This window comes from Oncorhynchus gorbuscha, linkage group LG05 (assembly GCF_021184085.1).
Source record: "Oncorhynchus gorbuscha isolate QuinsamMale2020 ecotype Even-year linkage group LG05, OgorEven_v1.0, whole genome shotgun sequence".
In the NCBI taxonomy this organism is placed as follows: domain Eukaryota; kingdom Metazoa; phylum Chordata; class Actinopteri; order Salmoniformes; family Salmonidae; genus Oncorhynchus; species Oncorhynchus gorbuscha.
The window spans coordinates 83,569,887-83,589,949 of NC_060177.1; the positions used below are offsets into that span (position 1 = coordinate 83,569,887).

Consider the following 20,063-nt stretch of genomic DNA (forward strand, 5'->3'; position numbering starts at 1 on the left):
TAGGTGCTGGTGCTGGATCACACTGAGATACTACTATAGGTACCCTTTGCCAGAATACTAACCCATACCACATGGTGCTGGATCACACTGAGATACTACTATAGGTACCCTTTGCCAGAATACTAACCCATACCACATGGTGCTGGATCACACTGAGATACTACTATAGGTACCCTTTGCCAGAATACTAACCCATACCACATGGTGCTGGATCACACTGAGATAAGTTAATATTCAATTTCTTTGCAAGAAGCTAAACTTAGACAAGCAGTGTGATAGTGATAGTGACAGCGGTGTAGAGAAGGTATAGTAACTGACTTGATACATTAATGGCATACTAAATTGGACTCCATAGTGCCACCCAGTGTCTGGTGGGCATCTGGCCATCAATCACTAGTAGATCTGGACGTGGGCAGAGGTGGTGCCGTCCTTCCAGCAGTGCAGGGTCTCTATGACCGCAGATCGACACAGGGGGCACGTTCGCTCACGGTCGAACCACAGACACAGGCACTCCTCACAGAACACATGCTATAGGGGAGAGAGACAGACAGACAAAATTAAGTTTAACGTTACATGCACTCCTTCACCCATGACATGACACTACTCTACTTACTGTCTACACCACAGATTGCCCACAATATCACACAATCAGCTGTTGGTAAAAAATGACAACCTGACACAAATGTAACATAGAACTCTTAGCAGTGAATAACATACTAGTGAGGATAGTAGCTAGAGACAGGGTCATGAGTTCATATATGTCCCCTCACCTGACAGAGAAGAACGATGGGGTCTCTGAAGTCGCCCTGACAAATAGCACACACGTCTCCGGCTTCACTGCACTGTTGGCTGCTGGCTCTCACACCATAACTCTGTGGGTGATAGAGCAGCAACTAGGTGGTCACAAAGAGACAAAGGCAGGTAGGCTAGCGGTTAACCGAGAGGCTGCCGATAACCAAACGTTTGCTGGTTTCGAATCCCCGAGCCAAATAAGTGAAAAATCGGTCGATGTGCCATTTGACCAATGCACTTAAACCCTAATTGCTCCTGCACGTCGCTCTGGATAAGAGTGTCTACTAAATTACTAAATAATATATATATTTTTTAAATGTAAATGTTTACATTCCCATTCCATACAGGGTCAACTCAGTGTACAGTGGGGCAAAAAAGTATTTAGTCAGCCACCAATTGTGCATGTTCTCCCACTTAAAAAGATGAGAGGCCTGTAATTTTCATCATAGGTACACTTCAACTATGACAGACAAAATGAGAAAAAAAATCCAGAAAATCACATTGTAGGATTTTTAATGAATTTATTTGCAAATTATGGTGGAAAATAAGTATTTGGTCACCTACAAACAAGCAAGATTTCTGGCTCTCACAGACCTGTAACTTCTTCTTTAAGAGGCTCCTCTGTCCTCCACTCGTTACCTGTATTAATGGCACCTGTTTGAACTTGATATCAGTATAAAAGACACCTGTCCACAAGCTCAAACAGTCACACTCCAAACTCCACTATGGCCAAGACCAAAGAGCTGTCAAAGGACACCAGAAACAAAATTGTAGACCTGCACCAGGCTGGGAAGACTGAATCTGCAATAGGTAAGCAGCTTGGTTTGAAGAAATCAACTGTGGGAGCAATTATTAGGAAATGGGAGACATACAAGACCACTGATAATCTCCCTCGATCTGGGGCTCCACGCAAGATCTCACCCCATGGGGTCAAAATGATCACAAGAACGGTGAGCAAAAATCCCAGAACCACACGGGAGGACCTAGTGAATGACCTGCAGAGAGCTGGGAACAAAGTAACAAAGCCTACCATCAGCAAGGGCATTGAAGATGCTGGGTCTTTCAGCATGACAATGATCCCAAACACTCCGCCCAGGCAACGAACAAGTGGCTTCGTAAGAAGCATTTCAAGGTCCTGGTGTGGCCTAGCCAGTCTCCAGATCTAAACCCCATAGAAAATCTTTGGAGGGAGTTGAAAGTCTGTGTTGCCCAGCAACAGCCCCAAAACATCACTGCTCTAGAGGAGATCTGCATGGAGGAATGGGCCAAAATACCAGCAACAGTGTGTGAAAACCTTGTGAAGACTTACAGAAAACGTTTGACCTCTGTCATTGCCAACAAAGGGTATATAACAAAGTATTGAGAAACTTTTGTTATTGACCAAATACTTATTTTCCACCATAATTTTCAAATAAATTCATTAAAAAATCCTACAATGTGATTTTCTGGATTTTTTTTCTAATTTTGTCTGTCATAGTGTACCTATGATGAAAATGACAGGCCTCTCATCTTTTTAAGTGGGAGAACTTGCACAATTGGTGGCTGACTAAATACTTTTTTGCCCCACTGTATATGTTGTGCATTCGAATAATGTATATGTAGTAACATAACTCAATCAGAGTGCAAGATCAGGCACAACCAGTTGACAGTTGAAGGTGTACTACTTTAGATAGAAATATTACTTCAATGGCTATAGGATAGTGAAGTGGGCTGCCAATTGACCCAGATACTTCTATTTACAAAAAGTAATAATTTCTCACCTGAGAACTGCAGAGAATTGCCATGGCCTTGCGTATGGCTGATACTCGTCCACAGAGGTCAAACGACTGAAAGATAAACACAAACAGTCAAGGCTCTAGAATCGGGTGCATTAGTGCAGGGATGGAAAAAAAACCTGCACCTCCAGCTTTCCAGGAACAGGGTTGGTGACCACTGAATATTATCCTGAAAACATTGCAAAATTCTAAATTATGACGTTCTTTCTAACTAACTCTACTAGGTCAATATATTTTGGTTCCTTTTCTATTCTTAACTGAATGAAATGTTCTATTCTTTAACCACTCAGTGAGGTGCAGTGTCCTGTCCCATTTTGCAACCTTCTGAGGACACACATCTATGAACAACTATGACTAAATTTCTCCAGTGTCTCATCTCAACCCATAATACTTTCAAAGCTGTAGCCACCCATGATGTCTTCATGCTTTAGCCTATTTATCATGCATTTCTTGCACATACACTACCCCCACCCACCCACATTTAGCAATCACAATACCAATAACTCCATTAAATATACAGAGTTGAATATAACTGAATAGGACTCCATTGAACAGGCTACTCCAACAACATTGAATATAACTACCACCACCTACACATAAAGGAGTGTGAGTTATTTTAGCGCTACGTTACCTTGTAGAGGCTGTGGGTGAGTTTTATTAGCGCTACGTTACCTTGTAGCGGCTGTGGGTGAGTTATATTAGCGCTACATTACCTTGTAGAAGCTGTGGGTGAGTTATATTAGCGCTACGTTACCTTGCAGAGGCTGTAGCTGATAATGAGCATGGCTCCTAGGAAGTAGCTGGTGGACGGGTCCTCTCCCATGATGTACTTGTACCACAGCTGGATGGGCACTAAGGCCCTGAACAACTGACTCAGCTCCTCTATCACCAGGTAGAACTTACCCTGCGACATACACACACATGGAGGACACTGATAAGACATTGGAAATGCATGTAATACATGTTTTATGTTCCATCTGAACAATGTCTGTGGTTTGAGATGGTGTGAAAAAGAGAAATACAGAAAAAAGAAGTTTCATCACAAACTAATTTTAATCTTCAAAGACAAGTGGATATTTCCTCAATATTGTCAGTTTTTCATTAAGTTAAGTAAACGGCCAAAAAGCAGCACATATAAGGCTAGCTCTAGTCCTATCTGTTGAGCAGCCGCACACTGCAAGCAACAAGCTCCAACCTAAGCATGGCCACCAGCGAGGGCTCCGCAGGCTGCAGCTTCACAGCAGCAAAGGCAATTTCCCCACACTGCAAGAGAAACTGGCAGCCACTTGGCTCTCTTCACCTGCTACCCACACAGTTCAGCCCTAGGCAAGTCAACCTGCGAGGGCAGCCATCTTTTCTTTAAGAGGCCACTCCTCCTCGCTCTCCAATGGATGCCACAGGGGAAGCCAGGAGGACAGGGTGACAGTACTCTTCAAAAATAAAAAGTTCCTGTTGTTGCTGTGTGTGTGGGAGGAGTGGGGGGGTTCAAAAACAGAAGGCTAACACTAACAGGAAATGGATTCCCAGTGGCATCACAGTATGTATAATGGTTATGTGGATATCACTTGACAGAGATTAATCACTCTGGGTTGGAAACCCTGTAGCAGAAACACTGAGGGTGGGAGACCTCCGCAAGCAGGAAATTCATCTTTCCTCATTGTTGCCCCCCCCACACACACACACACTGGATGTGTCAAACAAAAACTGGACTCCAGCCAGAAACTTTGAGCCATGGCAGCAGTTCCAACACATTCTGGGACTTCCTGCTGTTTTTTTCATTAGTGACGCTGACCTCTCAGACTACCAATCAAAACCTAACCAGCAGTTAGGGTACGCCACTGTTATGAGTTATCCCCCTCAGCTGCTAAAAACATGTTTTCATTAAATCTTGCTTCAAGTGGATGCATGGATACTAGAAAATACATTTCCCTGGAGTGGAGTGCACTGACAGTGCCAACAATGTAGCCAGCCAAGGAGCAATGTTGAAGAAACAGCAGAGCAAACTAAATCAAATAATAAATCAATGTACATGAGTCTGGCGTGTCTTTTTTTGTAAGGGGCGACAGAGGATGGAGGCTGAGGTGGGGGTCGGTCGGGCGGTTTAGTGATCGCGTGGCGTGGGCTTCCCCAGCAGCCGAAAGTGAGGGGTAGTGGGAGCACACACACACACCACAGTAATGGTCCAGCCCAAGGGAGTGATGACCTCACCCCTGCAGTCCCCCAGGATGAATGAGCTCAGTGGCAGCCGCCTAATTCTCCGATTGGCCTGTTTATTAGCCGAGTCAAAACCAATGATGTATATAAACCCTGGATTGCTGATTTTATGTATTGGCCATCGAGGGGCTTTGAAGCCACTAGTCAGCAATTGTGGCACTCCCCAGTAGGAGCAGCCGTCCATAGGAATTAATGGAATTCTACAGTATTTCAATTAAATGTTTCATGGTCAAAATTACATGTATTTAATATTTGTTATTGTAGTGGGGCCAGTGGCATTAGTAATCTCAAAAAGATATAGTTTAAGCAAACATTTTTATATATTTTTTAAATATATGTTTAGCTCACATGTAATTTAAAAGTATGCATTAAGGTGTCTGTAACAGAATAAATATGGCAAAAACAAATAGACATTAATAAATGCATTTCTATAGATTACAGAATATTTTTTACAATGGTATAGGAATGCCAATATGGGGGCACGGTGGCCTCAACACAGCGCCCCCTATCAGTCATCTAGTGTATGTATAAATCACTTGTCAAAACATACTGTGAGCCCCAGGTGCAAAACCTGCACACTGATAGAACACATACACATACACAATCACAGACACACACTATTTCTGTGACCACAGGTTATTATAAGCAAAACTGTCATGTGGATAAGACATCAATACACACACTCCCACACTGTGACCCCAAGGACATGAGGGAAACTTTAATGAATATAAAACACACACTAGCTGTAACCCTGAGGAAAACAGGAAAAACTTTGATGAATATAAAAACACACTAACACAGGCTCTTACCCTGGATTTGAAGGCCAGGAGGATCTTGGGTAGAAACAGGATGAAGCACTTCAGGCCAATTGTAAAGTACTTGAGAACAAAGTCGGTGATCCCCACCGCCCAGATTAGATCAAAGAAGTCAAAGCTGTTTATGTTGGGCTTTGCAAACATCAGACTGATTTTTTTTTTTGGGGGGGGGGGGGGGGCAGAGATGAGACAGATTTCAGTACTTTATAGGTTGAGGTTTGATTGTGGATGGATGTGATACCTTATGTCTGGTATAGTCTCTAATGGTTACAAGGGACACATTCATGGATCAGCAGAAGACAGTAACAAAAATTAACAACATGATTAAAAATATGGAGGACAAAACAAAATGTGGAGGACAAAACAAAATGTGGAGGACAAAACAAAATGTGGAGGACAAAACAAAATGTGAAAACAGGTGAAATTATAAACGAAAATCAATACTCACAGGACAAGAAGGCACATGGTAACATAACCTAAAGACAATGAAAATCATATTACAACAACAAAAAGGACAAAACTGAATGAAAAAATTACCACAGTCATACTGTATACAGATCGATGAGAAAGAAAATAATATCAAAGAGGTAAATGTCAATGTCAGCCAACTGTAAACCATTAGGCCTAAATATTGGGTGGTTGACAATGTTGGGTTTTTAGTGCAATGTAAGGTCTTCGGTGCAATGTAAGGTTTTCAGTGCAATGTAAGGTTTTCAGTGCAATACCATAAGAAAGAACCACAAGACATGGTTTTACCCTACCTGTTGTACAGCTCCTCAGCACTGAATGTGTAGTAGAGATACACTATGTTTCCAGATAGGAACATGATCATCCAGAGAGCTACAACCACAGACCTCTCCTCCTGATACGCACAGACAGACAAATAGTAAATAATCAAATACTTTACTAATCACCAATGTACGCATATTCTCACTTTCTCTCGGGCTAGCTATTTACGTAGATCAATAACACTCAAATAATGTTTCTAAAACGTATCAGAGTTATGCTCTCATATCAAAGTTGTACAAAAGGTGAAAATTACCCGTAGTGACACCTGGTGCTTGAATGATGAATTGGCAAAGGCAAACGTGCTGGCCATCCCAATACAGACAGCAATACCTACCAGAGAGAAACAGAAGAGTTTACCAGTCAGTCACACATAGTATCTGACAGTTCCAAAGTTTCCAAATGTTCCTTATTCTACTTATTCCACAAAACGACCGACTCCAATACTATACAATTACCAAGCAACTACTAACAAAAACATTGTCATTAGTGTAGTCTTTATATCAGTCTAGTATATATGTGTAGTATTTATATCAGTGAGGTATTTATCAGTATAGTATTTATTTCAGTGTAGTATATCAGTGTAGTATTGGTATTACTACACACGTGTAGAGTCACCTTTTTTTTATTGCGATCTAAAAACCAGTCTTACCGAGCTTGTGCTGAAAACACACTTTAGCCAGGAGGATCAGGATGAACGGGAACCCCCTCTGTAGCCAGGTGACTACAGGCTTCAGCTCCGACAAGGCCGGAGCCGGTGTAGAGGGGTCTTCCGAGGCCTCCTCCCTGTTCCCATGCCTCTCTCCAGATGTACGGTGCTGTAGTGGCTGGTGGAAGTGGTGGTGGTTGTGATGATGGTGCGGGGGCGGACGGGGGAGGTAGGGCCCACACTCAGAGCGGTGTGGCCCCCCTTCCTCCCTGGAGGAGGCAGTCATCTGGATGAAGACGTCTGGAGGAGTCCCCAGAACAAGACCAGCCGCCTGGAAGTTTGCGGAGGGCACACCAGATCCCGAGGGAACCCCGACCCCAACCAGGCCGGAGAAGAGCTGCTGGGGGGAGGTGGGCGAGTCGGGTTTCAGGCAGTCAAACACACCTCCTTCGTCCAGGCTGCTTTCTGATCCAAGGGTTTGGCTACGGCTCCTGGAGAGCAGAGAGAGGATCAGCTGCATCTTTTGACGGTTCAAAGACTGTTGTCTATTGTTTATTTCTTGCATTGCCTTTCAATGGTTTTGGCTCCCGAAGTTAACCAGTTATATAAATATATATATTCAATCCTCTTTAGTGCACAATTTCAGGTTGTGATGATGAACCTGCAAATGCCTGTGTCCTAGGACGTGAACTCAAACCTTTCAGAGGGCATGCCATCCGTGTTGCTGCTGTGTCTTCTCTGCATGGCACATCCAGTTCATACCCGAGTGATCCAGGGCTATGGTGGGGTGCAGACAGACACACAGACTGCAATAAGTGAATACAAGTACAACGCCGCAAGGAGAGTATCGATGGTTGGATAGACTTTATTGCAACAATTAGCTAACCGCAGATAGCTAACGCTAACTAGCTATGATGGTTGGCAGTCGCACCATCACGCCACCATTTACATGTACAGTACAATGGTTTACTGGTTTCTCTATTGCATGATTTATATGCATGATTCTTAGTTAATATTTGTCCACGGCAATTGTTGGTCTCACCTGAATCATCGTTTTGTTTATTCTTCTCATTCCCATGTAGTATATTTTCCTACACACCCCTGCGGCTTGCCTGGCCTGGTTCGCGACGATGTTTTTCCTGTATGACGTCAATGACATTCAACTCGGCCAATCAGCGTTCACTTTCCCACCACACATCCGTGTTAGGGAATTGTTTTGATGATAGACGTCAGATTTCATGGGGAAAACGTTGTTTATTTTCTAAGCTTTCTCGGTCATTTATCTGAAGGCAACGTCAACAACATATGTTATTTGTCAGTAGGGGTTATTTTGTAGAGTTATAGCCAACTAACTCTAGCTAATGCATCTCACGGCAGGTAACGTTAGCTCGCTAATGTTAACTGTCAGTCTAGCTAGCTGGGGGAGTAGTTAGCCAAGCATCGTTAGCTTGTTTCCAGCGACGCAGGCTAACAACGCAGTCTTTATCTTAAACGGCTAGCGAATGGGTACGTTACTTTGTAGCTACCTAACTAGCACAGCTGTGGTCCTTCTCTACAGCGTATTTATATACAGATAGCTAGCTAACGTTATTTACCACGGTTTCTTGCCTAGCTTTGCTAACTAGCCAGCAAAATGGGTTAAGGTTGGCAAAATGGGTTAGGTTGTGGTGTTGACCAAACGAATCACGTTATTGAACGTGATTTCTAAACTGCCAATCATAACCAGACACCCCAGTTGAACCAGACATTTCTAGCTACCATATGGTTTATCCAGCTAATATTATCTAGTTAGCATTGCTGCAATCCAATCAGGGATCTTCCAATAACATCATGCCATGGTGCTAAGAAGGTTACTGAGAAAACGTTGGGTGCTAGGTGTGGTGTTTGGACTGTCTTTGATCTACTTCCTAACCAGCACCCTGAAACAGGTATTTAAACTGTTGACATCTCATGTTTATATTTAGTCCACAGAACACAGATTTATGAATACATTTGATTGATATGAGGTCCAGCTCTAGGCTATACTAGTTTGTCAAACCACACCTGACTATCTGTCATGCAGCAAGGTCTTGACTTTTGGCTATACGAGATGTGTGTGTGAGATATATATTGTGATGTGTTATGCAGGAGGAGAGAACCATACGGGATCGCAACCTGTTGGAGGCCAGGGACCCAGATCACAGGATCCCATGGAAAGTCAGGTTCAACCTGGGCAACAGTAGCAGGCAGATCACTCAGTGCCGGAACTCCATTCAGGGCAAAACGCTGCTCACAGATGAACTGGGTGAGTTATGAACCTAACTGGACTCATTCACTCACTTGTTATCTCTTAGGGAATAACGCCTCTTTCTCCAACAGTTTTTTCTGTGATTCCTCACAATCTCCTCACCTTCTTTTCAACCGTATTTGAGAAGAATGCCCAAGATCCCTCCCCTCTGTTCTTCTTCCCCAATGCGTTTTAAGGAAAGATGATGTGAGAAAAGCCCCTATCATTGAGGTATTATAAAATTACACTTCAATATTCAAGTCACTAATCCATTGTACATGTGAATGTCCCCACAGGTTATGTGTGTGACAGAAACGATCTGCTGGTGAATGGTTGCTGTAATGTCAATGCCCCCAGCTCAAGACAGTACATTTGTAAAAGCTGTCTGGCCAACGGCTGCTGCAACATCTACGAGCACTGTGTGTCCTGCTGCCTCCAGCCTGATAAGGTATTCAAGCTGTGGCACTGTTGTTGAGCTGCATCCAACAGCAAAATGTTTTGTTCCAAATGAGAATTTGCATCTTTTGCATGTACATCTTTTGGGTGCATGGCTTTTTGGACAATGGAGTCAGATCTCTATCTTACCCTGACATCTTTAACTTTACGTTGTTTTCATCTGAACCTTTTGCAGTGGTTGTGTTATGACTAATCCATGTGAGAAGTACCAGATTTTGATCTGACTGTTGCACCTCTACTCCTCTCTCTCTCTCTCTTTCTCATATTCTCTCCTTCTCAGCAACCTATTCTAGAGAGTTTCCTGAACAGAGCTGCAGATGGCTTCCAGAACCTATTCACAGCCGTGGAGGACCACTTTGAGCTGTGTTTAGCCAAGTGTCGGACTTCATCGCAGGTAGGTTGAGTTGTCTACATGAAACAAACAAGGATAACCTTGCCCAGATTCACTAAACACTTCTTACGTGAAAATGTAAGAAGCTTCTTAATAAATAAGAACAAAATAAGTTAGTTTGTAAGTGCAATTCTTCAACAAGATTGAATGATTTTCTTATGAAGCTTCTTAAGATGTTTGTTGCTAGGCAACTGATTTAGCTAGCTTTTATTGAAGAAATGGCAGTTAATGAGAAATGTATTCTTAAGGTTTTGTGAATCTGGGCCCAGTTCTCTGATCACTCCCTGACCATACCCACATCCTGTCATGCAGAGATGGCAAGAGAGATTGATGTAAAACATTCTAATGGTTGTGTTTACCCTCTCTTTTTGCTCCTGAAGAGTGTCCAACATGAAAATACCTACAGAAATCCACAAGCAAAATACTGTTATGGAGAAAGTCCACCTGAACTCCTGCCTATATGATTGTTTGGACCTACGATACTGTATAGAAACTAATAACGGTCCTCTGGGACCTACAAGACTGTATAGAAACTAATAACGGTCCTCTGGGACCTACGAGACTGTATAGAAACGAATAACGGTCATCTGGGACCTACGAGACTGTATAGAAACTAATAACGGTCCTCTGGGACCTACAAGACTGTATAGAAACTAATAACGGTCCTCTGGGACCTACGAGACTGTATAGAAACTAATAACGGTCATCTGGGACCTACGAGACTGTATAGAAACTAATAACGGTCCTCTGGGATCTACAAGACTGTATAGAAACTAATAACGGTCCTCTGGGACCTACAAGACTGTATAGAAACTAATAACGGTCCTCTGGGACCTACGAGACTGTATAGAAACTAATAACGGTCATCTGGGACCTACGAGACTGTATAGAAACTAATAACGGTCCTCTGGGACCTACGAGACTGTATAGAAACTAATAACGGTCCTCTGGGACCTACGAGACTGTATAGAAACTAATAACGGTCCTCTGGGACCTACGAGACTGTATAGAAACTAATAACGGTCCTCTGGGACCTACGAGACTGTATAGAAACGAATAACGGATGTCTGGGACTTACGAGACTGTATAGAAACTAATAACGGTTGTCTGGGACTTACGAGAATGTAAAGAAAACTAAGAGTCCAACTAATAGCCAAGAGACACACCTTGATACTCCGTGGGAAGACGGGATTCCCCTTCATCTTGTGTCGACATAATGGCCTTGAAACGTCTGACACCATACGGTGCTTAACAGATGGGAGCCACCAAGAACACCAAACCCTGTATAGAGGGGATTTGACTGACAATAACAGACGCCATGTTGAACCTTTTGATGAAGTAATGAGAGTAACAGTCTCTACATATGGCTCTGAAGAACACTATCGTAACTTCACAACAATGGACAAATACTGTATGTGATATAGCTATATTATTTACACTTCATAAGTGCATAGCTTCATAACTTCATCAGTGATGATCATCAGGGCTCATTAGACCAGTTAGGATTCACCTCATGCTGCCATTGTTCCACATTATGGTCATGTTCATTAGGGCACGCAACAGAAAATGTTTAAAAATGTTTGAGTCTCACATGTTTTTGTCTGTTTGGTGCAAAATGAACACGACCCATGTTATAAAGGTCTGTATTTAATGCCTGATTATATACTGAAGGTTGTTATTGGTTGTTTAGTCCTTATTGTTGAATATAAAAACAAAACTAAAGAATGTCTACTTTTGTGTGTAGTCGTGCATGGATATTGACTGACTGGTTATTTAATAAAGTGACTGTGAAAGTTATCGGCTTACAGTTTACATTGTGCAAACCCTTTCAGAAAAATTCTCAGTATTTTATTAAATAAGTTATGTATTTCACACTATGAAACCATTCTATATATTGGATAATGTTTACCAGGGGTCAGAGCTGTATCAACAAGAATTGGCATATTTTAATATACAGTATGACAAAATGAAAACTTTTTAAACATCTTTATTTTTTTCACAAAGTGGGGGATGAGAAACTTGGACAGTGTCACATCAATTTCAGAAGTGTTTGATGAGCTTGAAGCATCTCGCTTGATTTGAAGAAGGGGCTTTCAGTGGTTGTAATTTATACACTATGTAGGGTGCAGGTATATATTTTTTTTGATTTAACTGGTCAGTGAAGAACAAATTCTTATTTACAATGATGGCCAAGGAACAGTGGGTTAACTGCCTTGTTCAGGGGCAGAACAACAGATTTTTACCTTATCAGCTCAGGGATTCGATCTAGTAACCTTTCGGTTACTGGCCCAATGCTTTAACCACTTGTCTACCTGCCTCCCCACTAGGCTACCTGCCTCCCCACTAGGCTACCTGCCTCCCCACTAGGCTACCTGCCTCCCCACTATGCTACCTGCCTCCCCACTAGGCTACCTGCCTCCCCACTATGCTACCTGCCTCCCCACTAGGCTACCTGCCTCCCCACTAGGCTACCTGCCTCCCCACTAGGCTACCTGCCTCCCCACTAGGCTATCTGCCGCCCTACTAGGCTACCTGCCTCCCCACTAGGCTACCTGCCTCCCCACTAGGCTACCTGCCTCCCCACTAGGCTACCTGCCGCCCCTATATAGAGTGCCATTTGGGATGCACAGTAGCCCTCTGCAGATATAATAATTCTCCATGCCTTTAAATTATCCACTTGGGGAACATAGCCAGAGCTAAACAATTAATCATCCTGAAGGCTGTGAAAACAGAATCTGTCTTGTAATTAGAAAATATATTAAGGTCCTGACAAATGTTCATTCATGGCTATTTGATTAATGACTGTCACATGGGAAGGGAACACAGTGTAGGCCTGTCCACTAAGTATGCAAACTGTTTCATTTAGCACAAACTATTAGAACTATGTCATCATGACACTGTTTGGCAATGGTATTATTATTATTATTGCAGAACTTCCGATACAAATCAGCTTTATAAGAAAACAGAAATTATGTTGCTGTAGTCAAGATAGACATGAGCTGGTAATATGCTGAAACTTTGTACTAAAAGAAAGCATCCATAACATTTGAATAAATAGCATTTAAGATGAATAAATACCTTAAATTCACCAATTACATTAATATTATAATAAATAAAATATAATTCAGTGATTATAGAATCAATGGTATTCTGGAATCCACTACAGACTCCACCCAAACCAGGAAGTCCCGCGACTCCTCCAGCAGGGTAATGCTCCACCGCTTCCTCTGAAAGGGGGGCTTGGGCATCTCGGGATGGGCTGGCTTCTGGGTGCAGTCAACCCCAATGGTTATCTTCAGACAGGCAGATAGCCTCCCCACCATGGAAACAGAGTCATTCAGGTTGTTGTGCATTGATATGTGATCTGGGTTCAGGTCACTCTCTTGGTCCTTGAGGACTTCTTTCAGGGCCTTGCCAATGAAGTGTAGCCCACACTGAGCTCTCTCCAGAGGGGAAGGTGAGGTACTGTTGAGGTCCAGATCTGGGAACCCCTGGGCAAAAGGTTGGTTCTGTCCATTGGCTGCCATCTGTGGAAAAACATATTTGAAAATAGACCATAAATATGTACTCTGACATGATGGAATGTCTTCAGTACATTCTGTTTTAAGTCAATGTTTTTCAGTTGTTACATATCACGGACAGAATGTCTCAGTTAAATAAAGAGGGCAATTAATATCCCAGTAACAACAGTTGGTATTTTGACCCATGAACTGACTTGTCTTTCTCCAAATTGGCAGAAAGGAAAACGTTGGAATTTGCGTGGATCAATAAGTAAAGAACTGAAAGGATCATGATGGGACCCAAGGGAACAGAACAGTAGTAATTGTACAGGTACAGTATGTAAGTAAACACGGTTACTGAAGTCAGTCAGTAGGCAGGTTTCTATTGACCCAGGTTTATTCGACAAAATAAATGTTGGCAGAAAAATCACGTGTAATGGAAACGGAAGATTGGATACATTTTTATCCTTTCTACAGGTGGATTTTTCTTTTGTCGAACTTAATTGCGACAAATGACGATGGAAACTGTTTTTCTAATAAATGATGATTGCCGATTACTTTTGAAGGTACGTGGGGCACGTATTGTCATCATGTAACCACAACCTTCACTCCACATGTCATTCTAAATGCGTAATGCTGGCAAAATACTATATATTATTTTAAATGGGGGGTTTGAACTGCATCGCCTTGCTTTTCTGGTTGGCTGGTAAGTTTCAACATCCAATTATTTCAGATCTTCAGGAGGGTACGTTTCACCCATGGCACGGACCTTGGTGATACGTTGGCACATGAGAATTATTATATGACACACATTAGTAAATTATTGCATTCTATCCATGCTGGCTTTCGCGGGGTATCTGAGGCATGACACGGATAGGTGGGAGGGCATACAGGCTGTCGCCAATTTATTCATGCGCAATTTAACTAAATGAGTGACGGAAACATTTTAAACACCACATTTTTATTCGAAACTTCACGTGCCTGCGTAGCTTCAAAAGTATTTCGCAATTTTTAGGTGTGACGTCATTACGAACAGCTGTTTTTATCGAAACAAAATTCTGAAATGGCAAAGCACCCTAGAAGGCAATTATCGCATTTATAGACAACAACAAAAAATCCATGGGGAAGTTAATGGAAACATAGCTACTGAAGACTGTTTGGTTCAGGTGGTGTGTGTGGCTTAGTTGGTAAGAGAATGGCAGAACAAGTAAGGCTGTGGGTTCAATTCCTGCTGGGATCACATACAACATTTTTATATATTCAATGTAAGTTGCTTTGGATAAAAGTGTCTGTTAAATGGAATATTAGGAAAGATGTAGCTACTTACATAGCTGGTTAGGCTGTCATTGATGATTGTTTTGGTGAGAGTGGTTAGCTCCTTGACCCTGCAGCCCCTGGGTGATTTCATTCGGTGTAAAGAGTCAGCCTCCAGAGTGACCATCATCACCAATATGCACAATGCTTTAAGAAGTCCTGGGAAAGAAGTCAATGCAAAATTACAGCAATATTTTACAATACTGAAAGACATGATTTAAAGTACACATGGTTTTCGAGTAGGTCTTTTTGTGAATCATTTGCAAAACTTTTCTTTCTGTAATATGTTGTAATTGAGTGTAGTTGTGGACACAGATGTTGCATAATATTACCTGCAGTTAACTTCACATATAAAATCTCATATGTCATTATATATTTAGTTTTTCCTTGCTTATGTTGTCAGTTTAGCCAAGAATGAGTTGCTCAGCCCATTGACAGTGGTCACAGTCTTATATTCATCTTGCTTCGTCATATGTTGAAAAAAAGTTATGCGGATGTGATCAACTTCCTTCATATCTTACAATGTGATCAGAAAAATCAATTAAGATGTTTCCTTTTACGTGGTTATTTGCTTAACCAAACTACATCTTCAGTTTTTTTTTGTGGCCGACGAGTTACATGTCTGAATATCCACTGAATCACCTGGTATTATTCCCATGACAGCTACCTATTTCTCAACTTCAGGAAGTTGACGTGCAAGAAAGTGATGCAACTGCCACTACAGAAAGTTCGGCTCAGGCTGAAGATATGCAATGAGATTTATGAACCAGAATACATTCACAATGCCATGTTTGTCATGTTGTGTGTATTCATCTATTAAAGGCCCAGTCCAGCTGTTTTTATCTCAATATATCAAATTGTTCTGGATAACAAGTAAGTTACTTGCTGTAATATACTCAGCAAAAAAAGAAACGTCCCTTTTTCAGGACCCTAACTTTCAAAGATAATTAGTAAAAATCCAAATAACTAAACAGATCATTGTAAAGGGTTTAAACACTATTTCCCATGCTTGTTCAATGAAACATAAACAATTAATGAACGCGCACCTGTGGAACGGTCGTTAAGACACTAACAGCTTACAGACGGTAAGCAATTAAGGCCAAAGTTATGAAAACTTAGGACACTAAAAAGAGACCTTTCTACGGACTCTGAAAAACACCAGAAGAAACATGCCCAGGGTCCCTGCTCATCTGCGTGAACGTGCCTTAGGCATGATGCAAGGAGGCATGAGGACTGAAGAGGTGGCCAGGGCAATAAATTGCAATGACCGTACTGTGAGACGCCTAAGACAGCGCTACAGGGAGACAGGACAGACAGCTGATTGTCCTGGCAGTGGCAGACCACGTGTAACAACACCTGCACAGGATCGGTACATCCGAACATCACGAATTACACCAGGATCGCACAATCTCTCCATCAGTGCTCAGACTGTCCGCAATAGGATGAGAGAGGCTGGACTGAGAGCTTGTAGGTCTGATGTAAGGCAGGTCCTCACCAGACATCACCGGCAACAACGTTGCCTATGGGCACAAACCCGCCGTCACTGGACCAGACAGTGACGGCGGGTACGTTTGCTCTTCACTGACCAGTCTCGGTTTTGTCTCACCAAGGGTGATGGTCAGATTGGCATTTATTGTCGAAGGAATGTGTTACACTGAGGCCCGTGCTCTGGAGGGGGATCAATTTGGAGGCGGAGTGTCCATCATGGTCTGAGGCGGTGTGTCACAGTATCATCGGACTGAGCTTGTTGTCATTGCAGGCAATCTCAACGCTATGCATTACAGGGAAGACATCCTCCTCCCTCATGTGGTACCCTTCCTGTAGGCTCATCCTGACATGACCCTTCAGCATGACAATGCCATACTGCTCGTGCTGTGCGTGATTTCCTGCAAGACAGGATTTTCTGCCATGGCCAGCAAAGAGCCCGGATCTCAATCCAATTGAGCACATCTGAGACCTGTTGGATCAGAGGGTGAGGGCTAGGGCCATTCCCCCCAGAAATGTCTGGGAACTTACACATGCCTTGGTGGAAGAGTGGGGTAACATCTCACAGCAAGAACTGGCAAATCTGGTGCAGTCCAATGCAATGCAGTACTTAATGCAGCTGGTGGCCACACCAGATACTGACTGTTACTTTTGATTTTGACCCCGCCTTTGTTCAGGGACACATTATTCCATTTCCGTTAGTCACATGTCTATGAAACTTGTTAATGTTGTCTCAATTGTTGAATTATGTTCATACAAATATTTACACATGTTAAGTTTGCTGAAAATAAACACAGTTGACAGTGAGAGGATGTTTCTTTTTTTGCTGAGTTTGGTTTTCCATTAAATGGTCAAAAAGGAATAAGAAAATAATAATCTTGCTCAGGCTGAGTGGAGCAGGGAAGGGGACCAGAGCAGTGCATTAACCACATATCACATTTAGGTAAGACCCAGATACCGACACTGTAGAAGCAGCAATAGTTTATTACAACCACAGGGGCAGGTAAACGACAGGTCAAGGCAGGCAGGGGTCAGTAATCCAGAAAGGGTGTAAACGGTCCAGAAGGGCAGGCAGTCTCAGGGAAGGCAGGAGTCTGTAATCCAGAACGGTGGGGTAAGGTACAAAACGGCAGGCAGTCTCAGGGTCGGGGTCAGGGTCAGGGCAGGCAGAATGGTCCAAACCTGGAGGGACTAGAAAACAGGAGCAGGAAACCAGGCAGGAGCAGGTAAACAAACACTGGTAGGTTTTTACAAACAAAACCACCTGGCAATAGACAAAAAGAGAACACAGGTATAATAAATACACTGGGCATCATAGGGAAGATGGGCGACACCTGGAGAGGGGTGGAGACAATCACATAGGCATAGACGTTTGTTAGTCTTTATTATTTTTCCCTGGTGATGTCCTGAAGCAATCCACAGCTCCAGCCAAGCAGAACCAGCTGAATTTAAGGTTCTGTGTTGATTTTCAACCATCAACTATTGGGGAAATAACACTGAACACGTTTCACATGTACAGTGTTCGTTTCATCAGCTGTTGTACACATTTCATACAAAACAAAGGAAAAACAGAATTTTGGCTACACCGAGATTTTAATATGAATGGCAAAACAAATACAGTAAAAGTAGTCATTCATTACTGTATTCATATTGTTTTTTAATTAAATATGAATAACATTTACAGTGTTTACTACCTACAGCTCCAGTTCTTGAACGGAACATTACCCATTTGATTCTTCTTTTTGAGGTGTTCATATTAAACGCATGACAAATTGAGCACATACATTTTGTGTGCAAATTGAACACCACATAGCTAAGAGACCAAAAGTGGCAAGTTTAAACACAAACCCATATAGTGTACAGTTAAATAGGCCATTAAGCAACCTAAAAACAACCTACAGTACACAAATGCATACATTTGTAGTATACAATGACCATCTATGGCATAGGCAACGCTTTAGTATCCAGCATCAGAATGAAACTGACAGACGTCAGCCTGCGATCTGTTTTGTGTGAGGATGCAGGGAGGAAGTCATGAGATGTGACTGATTAGGGAGCCAGTGACTGCGTCCCAAATGGCACCCTATTCCCAATTTAGTGAACTACTTGGGCTCTGGTCAAAAGTAGTTCGCTAGAGAATAGAGTGCCAATTGGGACACAACCTTTCACTGTCTGGGAAGTGCCTGTACCACTTCCCGTGGTTCTGCTTCACTCTATAACCACAACCACCATCACCCCTGTGCATCAGCTCAGTCAGGAGGAGATGCTCCTTCAATTTTGACTCGTTCGACCAGGCTACCTACAACCAGGGATGATGTCATAAACAAAATGATGAGCAAAATCCCTGAGCTTCGTGGGTAATTAGATCCCTAACCCTAATCTGGGTTTACTTGAGTTTACCGTCCACTACCTCATTGACCTCAATGTATCTGCCATGTGTGGGGCATAAGGGAATAATTGAGGCGCCATAGACAAGGAGCAGTAGGGACAAAATAGCTTCAAGAGAGTGAACTGAGTAGCTTAAATATGAATACAAAATTTGATAACTGTAAGAGCAAACCAATTCATTTGATTCAAGACTGTTTCAAGACCGTGTTCTGGACTGTTTCAAAAATAATAACAAAAAATCAATTAAAAAATCGATATAAAATATATACTGTGCAGCAATCAAACTCTTCTCTTTCACATTTATATTATTGGCGGTTGGCCTTTGTCCCGATTGTTCAATTACATGAAATACCTGATTATTTTGGAATAAATATCCTAAAATCACCCTTGGGTGACAAACAACCACTTTGTATAATCCTCACACACTATTATCCTTAAAGCCAGCAACTTCCTGTAACACCATGGCCAGACATTCCTTGTGCCCGTTTAGCACAGCCCAGCCATAAAGCTTTTTCTCATAGTCATCACGGAGCACGTCTTGGGGCTTAGTGGACGTAGTAGTGGGTGTGTTTGGGTCCAGAATCTGCAGGAGCACCTCTACGCGGCCAGAGAGTTTCTTGAGACGGTCCCTGGAATCGCTCAGGAGACCCAGAAGAATCTGAGTGTCATTATCTGAGACCTCCAACATCTTAGTCATGTATTTGGTTACCATGTCGATGTGCCAGTGGAAGATCATGGCTTTGTTGGAGATGTTCCGAAGCTTCTCCTTAGGGGTGGAGCCCGCGATGGTTGCTGAGGGAACACCATCCATGCTGGGGGCCTGCTGGTCGTTCAGGAAGCCATTTGTTTTCATCTGCAAACACGATGGGGGGAATTCAAATCAGTTCACTGACATTCTGCAATTGACCTGTTTTCTAGTATAGTTCAGAACTATGCTGAGCAGTGTAAAAAGGTACCGTCACAGCCTATGATCTGAATCGGTGGTTGTTACACTGTAGTTACAGCTTTCCCATGAATAATACAGTTCAGAGAAAAGCATACGAAATCATGTGGGTTAACAGTCATCACTGTCTAACCCTGTGGAATATTGGCAGAAAGTTGAGCTTCAAACAATAATGGCTGTGACACTGCGACGGGCAGTTCTGAGAAAACCATATGAGATCACGGGTTAAGTCATCACTTCGAATCATGGGGAATTTGGGAAATTCATTCGCCAGAAGTGGCCATCACTA

General features: G+C 42.5%; 2 protein-coding genes across 3 annotated transcripts; one reads left to right on the plus strand and one right to left on the minus strand.

The window, feature by feature from the left end:
- Positions 1-12: 12 nt before the first annotated feature.
- LOC124036582 (RING finger and transmembrane domain-containing protein 2-like) lies at positions 13-8,233 on the minus strand. Of its 2 annotated transcripts, none has more exons than XM_046351332.1 (10): positions 8,074-8,233; positions 7,729-7,808; positions 7,035-7,522; positions 6,639-6,715; positions 6,358-6,458; positions 5,591-5,744; positions 3,322-3,471; positions 2,553-2,618; positions 771-872; positions 13-528 (listed from the first exon to the last, which is right to left on the minus strand). In XM_046351332.1, the coding sequence occupies exons 2-10, from the start codon at positions 7,773-7,775 to the stop codon at positions 394-396; spliced, it is 1,320 nt and encodes a 439-aa protein (XP_046207288.1). In that variant the 5' UTR covers positions 7,776-7,808; positions 8,074-8,233; the 3' UTR covers positions 13-393. The 2 variants fall into 2 exon arrangements, with proteins under 2 accessions (XP_046207288.1, XP_046207289.1); XM_046351333.1 differs by having other exon boundaries at positions 7,729-7,837; positions 8,074-8,183.
- On the plus strand, positions 8,205-11,941 carry LOC124036583 (SREBP regulating gene protein). Its single transcript, XM_046351334.1, has 5 exons — positions 8,205-8,959; positions 9,159-9,315; positions 9,594-9,745; positions 10,034-10,147; positions 10,525-11,941. The coding sequence occupies exons 1-5, from the start codon at positions 8,867-8,869 to the stop codon at positions 10,606-10,608; spliced, it is 600 nt and encodes a 199-aa protein (XP_046207290.1). The 5' UTR covers positions 8,205-8,866; the 3' UTR covers positions 10,609-11,941.
- Positions 11,942-20,063: the final 8,122 nt, after the last annotated feature.